The 7,279-nt window shown below is 50.7% G+C and overlaps 1 protein-coding gene across 1 annotated transcript in view; it reads left to right on the top strand.

Moving 5' to 3' along the window:
- Window positions 1-7,279, top strand: part of ATP2C2 (ATPase secretory pathway Ca2+ transporting 2) — a 63,365-nt gene that overhangs the window by 45,419 nt on the left and 10,667 nt on the right. Inside the window, exons 12-17 of the mRNA XM_021705693.2 lie at window positions 1,831-1,955; window positions 2,088-2,185; window positions 3,035-3,136; window positions 4,048-4,137; window positions 4,825-4,926; window positions 6,950-7,106. Coding sequence (XP_021561368.1) covers window positions 1,831-1,955; window positions 2,088-2,185; window positions 3,035-3,136; window positions 4,048-4,137; window positions 4,825-4,926; window positions 6,950-7,106 — 674 coding nt within the window. The remainder of the gene's footprint in view (window positions 1-1,830; window positions 1,956-2,087; window positions 2,186-3,034; window positions 3,137-4,047; window positions 4,138-4,824; window positions 4,927-6,949; window positions 7,107-7,279) is intronic.

Here is a 7,279-nt window from a genome sequence, read left to right on the forward strand (position 1 = left end):
GAATGTTCCATTGTTGCCAGGGAAAAGGCCACGATTCATGTACCGTATTTCTTTGATTCTAAGACGCACTTTCTTTTTTCACACTTCTCGCAGGACAGACTGCTTCTTACAAATGAGGAGATAAAGAGAGCACCCTGTGTTTAAATAACTGGCAGCATTTTTTCTTAGTGGTACGCAGATAATGGGCCCCTTCACCATCAGCCATGTCTTAGCTTAGATGAAATAGGATAGCCATGTGCGACGCAGCCAGGCTTTCTGACGCTGAGGCAAGCCCGTAGAATGCTCGCTGTGTGCTGGGCCGGCGCGGCTCTCGCCCCGTGCTCTATGTGTGCAGGCGTCCCTCGTTTTATGGTGCTTTGCAGATCCTGCATTTTTCACCATGTCAAGGTCTGTAGCACGCCTGTGTTGAACAAGTCCATTGGGCCATTTTTCCCAATAGTATTAGGTCATTTCACATCTCTGTCATATTTTGGTAATTCTCGCAATATCTGAGATGTTTTCATTGTCATTATTTTTTATGGCGATCTGTGATCAGTGACCCGGTGTGCTGAAAGCTCAGGTGATTGTCAGCAGTTTTTAGCAACAAAGTATTTTTAAATTAAATTCTACACATTGGGTTTTTAGACATGGTGCTCTTGCACACTTAATAGATGACAGTGCAATATAAACATATAACGTTTATGGCCACTGAGGACCAAAAGGTTCATCTGACTTGCTGTATTGGGACGGTCGCTTTATTGCGAGGGTCTGGAGCTGAACCCACAGTGCCTGTGAGGCGTGCCTGTATTCACTCATTCCTATCTATTTGTCCAGCATATATTTGCTGAATGCCTACGGGGCTTTGCTGGATGTGCTGGTGCAGAGGGTGAGCCGTGGTGGGGTGTGGCTGGCCGCATTCACCCACAGCTCTGCACAGAGGCACCCTCTCCAGCCTGGCCCCAAAACTCTTCAGCCTCCCCCACTGGCCTGAGGTCAGCCGGAAGCCCCACTCCAGCCCTTTGCCTCATCCACACCTGCTCAGGGGTGTGGAATGGGGAATCAGTCTGCCATGATGTTCTGGAACCAAATCTGAAGCAGAAAGAGCCCCGCCTTAACATCCCATCACCTGCAGACACACCTCCCACAAGAAGGGATCCACCCTCTTTATCCCAATTCAGTTTCCCGAGAGAGAAGCTCACTGGTTCAGCTGGGGTCACATGTTGTCTCTAAACCAGTCAGCCGTGGCTATGTGAGGGTGGGGTCGCATGGTACAGAAAGAGTTGGAGGGATAATGATGAAACGAACGGACACCCAAATGACTCTGCTACAATTGTCAAAGGCACAGCTTTGTCACACTACCTCCCTTCAACCTTAATTTCCTTGTTTGGCTTCCTTATCAGAAGTGTCTAAACAACTAGACCAGTGAAAAGTGAAAATCAGGGGAGTCAGGGAGGATCCTCTGAACCAAAAAATTCCACTTCCCACTTACTGCCTAATTCTGGAAATTCCTTTCATGGGACCCAAAGGCCTTTCTCTCTAATAAACGACAGTAATTTAAGTGCAAAAGTGCTTTAAGAGGCAAAACAACTGAGGGACTAATTTATGCTATAGTGTGGATGTCTGATAGGGGAGGTCCGTTCCCAAGAGCAGGGTTTTGCAACAGGAGAACTCAGAGCCGTGGATGCTGGAGGAGACGGGTGCATCATGGGATTGGGAACAGAGACTGGAACGGGGACGTGGGGGACACCAGAGACATGCCTCGCCGGGTCAAAGTGTTGACAACCCCAGTTGGGATTCATGTCCTCCTTCAGTGCATGTGTTAAAGGTGATCCATCTGGCCTTTTGATCCAGCCTGGCTGTGGCTGCCATTCCCGAGGGTCTGCCTATCGTCGTCACGGTTACGCTGGTCCTGGGAGTGCTGCGGATGGCCAAGAAGCGCGTCATCGTGAAGAAGTTACCAATCGTGGAGACCTTAGGTAAGGGACTCTGCTGGTTGGAATCTTGTAAGTGGGACCGAAGGAGTGGTCGTTCGGCCGGGCTATTTCGTTAGCCTGAGGATGAACAGCGATGGTTTCTCTGTCCTCTGAACGGGGGTTGCCTTGTGCCAGGTTCCTGCAGTGTCATCTGTTCGGATAAGACAGGGACGCTGACCGCCAACGAGATGACCGTCACCCAGCTGGTGACGTCCGATGGGCTCCATGCTGAGGTGAGCCCCGTGCCGCGGACCTTTTCCTTCCTAAAAGTACATGGAACCTTCTAGAAAGCAATAAGGAAGACACAAAAATGGGTTATTGTACAGTTTGCTCAGTACAAACAGCAGCAAGGAACGTGACCGAGTTAAGGGAGCCAACTTTATTTTTTTGCGATGATCTTTTAGTAATAAGCTCGTTACATGACGTAGAAGCAAAGAAGCAGTTGCCCGTAACGGCCTGTGATGAACTGACCATGACGGTCCCTCGGGGCTTTTCAGTCTCTCCCCTGTGCCTCTGGCTCGGTCGCAAGCCCCCGGAACGTGCTTGTGTATCCTGCGGGGTTTTTCACAGAACTTCCAGACTAAGGTGTCAGCAGTGACCTCTCACGGGCCAGGGCGTGTGTTTGTAAATAGAATGTGGCCGGCCGGCTGGCACGCCCTGTGGGTTACGTGTTGTCCGTCGCCGGCTCCCTTTGTGCCCCAGCCACAGGGCAGCGTGGTCCTGACAGACCCCTGGGCTGCAAAGGCTTACACGTCCGCGCTCTGGCTCCCTGGGGAAGGTTTGCCTCCCTCTGTGCTAGAACGGAAGCTCTCTTCTGTGCTAGCACTTCGTTTTCTGAAGCACAGTTTTCCCTGGCTGCTGAATATCCCGATGAGGCAGCTTTCTGCAGTTTCTAAAGCATGGCCCTTTTTGAGGTTTTCTGATGAATAAATGCACAGGGAACATCCTCATGCTTAAAGCCTTGTTTGTGGGTAGGAGTCTGTCCCTGGGGTGGGTCCCCCAGAAAAGAGATGAGGGGACAACCCGGGGCGGAGGGTCTTATTGACGCGTGGTGACATCCTCTCTGCGGCTTTGCCTTGCAGGTCAGCGGAGTGGGGTATAACAGCAAAGGGACCGTCTGTCTGTTACCCTCAAAGGAAGTCATTAAGGAGTTCAGCAACGTCTCAGTGGGGAAATTAGTAGAGGTGAGTGTCAAAAGCCCCACTGTGGAAATACGCATTTAGGAGGAACTGATGGGGATTCGCCCTGAAGAGAGGGCCAGCTGGTTCTCGGTGACACCTGGGCCACACCCCCGGGGGTCAGGTGTCCCAGTGGCCCAGAAACGGGTGGAGACCCTGGAGGTGAGAGAAGAGCTATATTCTCTGTCCTCCTCCCTACCTGCTGGAAAGGCTTTAAAGAGACACCTGCCTAGAGAAGGTACTCAGCGAATGTGGGACAGTGAGCCTGATTGCGTTGTCGATATGAGCAATATTAGCCGGACTCGTGCCTCCCACACGCCGGGTGCCCTCCGAGGTCCGGATCGAGATGTTGTCTCACGGGCTCACGGAGGTGACGAGAGTGTCCGGGATCACCTAGCCAGGGAGGGAGGGAGCCGGGATTCACCCCCACGCTCTTTTTGTGTGTGTGTTTCTTTTTTTTTTTTATTATCATTTTTTATGGAGATGTAAGTCCTATAGCACAGAATTCACCCCTTTAAAGTGTACTAGCTCAGTGGCCTTAGTACATTCACAAAGTTGGGCAGCCACGCAGCATCTAATTTCAGGACAGTTCGTCACCCCAAGTGGAAACCCGTACCCATTAGCCGTCACCCCATCTCCCCAGCCTCCCCGCCCCCCATGATACCGCCTTACAAGGGCCTTGAGACAACCAGCGCTCAGCGGAATCAGTAAATATTTACGGTGTTTCTTTTGAAGAGCGGGGACTCCGATGTACTTTGAAGAGTAAATCTTGTCCCTCACCCTCACCCCAACCCCCGCCCCCCAAATAGGTCAAGCCTTCAGCATGTGACTTTTTCACATGGATGAGTGAGCCCAGGACCCCAAGGGGTGCCCTCTCCAAATATTAACTACAGACATTCGGAAATCCCCCCTTTCAGGCAGGCTGTGTGGCCAACAACGCCATCATCAGAAAAAACGCCGTGATGGGACAGCCCACGGAAGGTGCGTTGATCGCCCTGGCCATGAAGGTAGGGACCCTCTGATGGTCTGCACCGGGAGTTCTTGCACTTGGGGCTGAATTAGTGGCAGAATTCAAGCTCGTGTCTGAGCAGATGAGGAATGGGGAAGCTTAGTAATAACGGGAGAGAGTGCCCTCAAACGTCCTCGGACAGTCACTGACATGCCACGTGGTTCTGGAACATTCTCCACGCCACCCTTCCTGGCAATCCCATACGAATCCTCAGGTGCCCTGTGGCTCAGATCCCATGGAGGTGCTGGGGAGACAGAGGAATGCAACCCACCTGGTGGCCCCCGAGCCCCCCCCCATCCAGGAAAGACCCCTTCCTTTTAGGTCATTCTACTGATTGCAGGGCTCTGAGGTCAGACCCTGAGTCTGGGACTTGGCAGAAATGCCCCCACTCTGTGCCCAGTGCCACGTGCAGAATGGCTACCCCTGGATGCCGAAGCGGTGGGCAGTGGGGTGGGGTGCCAGAAGCTATCACGAAGACCAAGCTGGTTCTGTCCCTGAACAAGAGAAACGAGACCTTTTTTCTCTGAGTGGGACATTTCATTTGAAAGCAAATGGCCTTTCTCTGTGAGCTTGGATTTCTCATCTGCTGGAAATGGTTTGAATCATGAATAATTTAAGTGGACTGAGCTTTGCATAGAGATTGGTTTAGGATGACTTTCTGGAAGCTTGCATGTTGTTATCCTAGATGGACTTAAGTGATATTAAAGATTCGTATGTGAGAAAAAAAGAGATTCCATTCAGTTCGGAGCAGAAATGGATGGCAGTAAAATGCAGCCCCAAGAACGAGGTGAGTTTGCTTCTCTGCCCCTTCCCACCCTCTCTCCTACACCCCAAAGGAACGAAAATGCAGGCATCAAGGAGGAGAGTTTAAAGCTCCTAGATTCTATGAAGTTTCAAATACATGAAAATACATTTGATAGCAATTAGATCGTTGATTATCTTGGGTTCTCTTCTGAGATTTTTGTCTGAAACAGTAGTTCTCAGAGTGGGGTTCCTGGACCAGCAGCATCCCCTGGGAATTTGTTAAAAATGCAGATTCTCAGGCTCCACCCAGAACCTCAGAGTCAGAAATATCAGGAGTGCGTGGCGCCTGGGTGGTTCCTCGGTCAAGCATCTGACTCTCGGTTTTGACTCAGATCATGATCTCAGGGTCATGAGTTCGAGTCCTCTGTCAGGCTCCTCGCTGAGCGCAGAGTCTGCTTGAGATTCTTTCCCCTCTCTCCCCCCTCCGCTTCTCACCCTGCTCGCAATCTTTCTCTCTCTCAAATAAATAACGAAAGAAAGAGAAAGAGAGAAAGAAAGAAAGAAAGAAAAAAAGAAGGAAGGAAAAAGAAAGAAAGAAAGAAAATCTTTAAAAAGAAAATCAGGAGTAGAGCCGGTAACCGGTGTTTGCTGGGAATTTTGATGCATGCTCCTACCATTGACAGTGACCCCCCCTTGCTACCTTCGGGGTCCTTTCTTCACATCCTGGTGCCGAGGTCTTTACAGGTATGAGCACCTTTGATCATCACCAGGTGGGGACAGTCCTTCCCTCCTGAAGGGGGATCAGGAGGTGCATCCCAGCACGCAGCACAGATGGTGTGAACAGTGAGCTCACGCATCACGTGGGTGCATATAGACACGTGCATGTGTGTGCACCTGGTTTGAGTGACCAGAGGAACATGCACCAAACTCCTCATGGCTAACCCTGCGTGGGGATGACAGCTGACTTCTTTTTCCCCTCTTTTTCTTTTTTAACCTTCTGTAGCTTTTCAGATCTTCTACAGTAAAAGGGTTTTTTAAGAAGTTTTTCTGTATTGCTTTCCACCTTTTTCTCCAGCCCTTTACTTCTCTCCTATTCTTTCTGGAACCTGTCACATCTTGCTCATGCTGAGATTCCTCCTCCGTTGTTCAGGGCAGTGGGCGGCTTGGCCAGCGCGTTCCAGGCCTTTGCCATGAGTAGATGGGTGTACAAATCCTCTCTGCTTAAAAGGGGTTACAGATTTCTTTAATGTTTTAATACCTTCAAATCTTTTTTTTTTTCCTCCAAAGACAATAGTAATATATTCTCATTGAAATAAATTATGGAAGTGTAACTTTAAAAATGGGAGCTCCTTACAATTCTGCCCCTCTTCTCTCCTGACCCATCACCACCCCCACCACCCCCACCTCCCCCCCAGCAGTCTGGGATGGAATATTCCAGGTTCTAAATATGCACATGGCAACACATGGGGTGGTAGTTTTAAAACTAGGCCGTGCTGTAGATAGTGTTTGTAATTTGCTTTCTTTCCCCTTACGGTGACGTCTTAGACACCTTTCTGTATGAGCTCATACGAGCTCATTCCTGCCCGCCATGGGCACTCAGGCTCAGTGCTAATGCCGGGGACAGAGTGTGACTCACAGCGGCACAGCGCCTTCTGCACAGAGCTTACCGTCTACGGGAGACGGAGCTTAAACACACAGGAAAACAGGGGCTTTAGGTTCCCTTTTATGAGCCATGTGCAGCGGTGAACACAGCAGAAACGGTACGTGCCCATTAAATCGACCTCTAGCACGCAGTCCCGCACACACAGGTGTAACGGGGCCTGGGCTATGCCGGGTTCAGGACACGCGCTGGCCTTAACAAGGATCAAGGATCCGCCTCAGTCCTTCCACGGGCTGTGTGGTATTCTGTCATGTGGCTTTCCTGTGATTGATCTAACCCGTCCTGTATTGGTGAGCAGTAACGGTCCACCAGAAAGAGCCCCGCCGTGAGCATCGCTGTGTGCACGAGGTGACGGTCACCAAGAGCTGAAGCATCCAATGACAGCGGACTTTTTTTCTTTTCCAAGGACCAGGAAGACATTTACTTCATGAAGGGGGCCTTTGAAGAAGTGATTAATTACTGTACCATGTACAACTCCGGAGGCATCCCCCTTCCACTGACCCCCCAGCAGAGATCCTTCTGCCAGCAGGAGGAGAGGAGGATGGGGTCGCTTGGCCTGCGTGGTCAGTACCTTTGGTCCCCAGCCCCGAGCTTTAAGTTCAAGCGCACCACTGACTTTTCAAGTGCATTGATGCAGGGTTCTTAGTAAGGGGATTGATCAGAACAGCAGTCGGGCAGTGTGCTAATGAAAGTAAGGCAAACGTGGACTCGATGGGCAGATGAAAGACAGATAGCC

Source organism: Neomonachus schauinslandi, chromosome 16 (genome assembly GCF_002201575.2).
Source record: "Neomonachus schauinslandi chromosome 16, ASM220157v2, whole genome shotgun sequence".
NCBI lineage: Eukaryota > Metazoa > Chordata > Mammalia > Carnivora > Phocidae > Neomonachus > Neomonachus schauinslandi.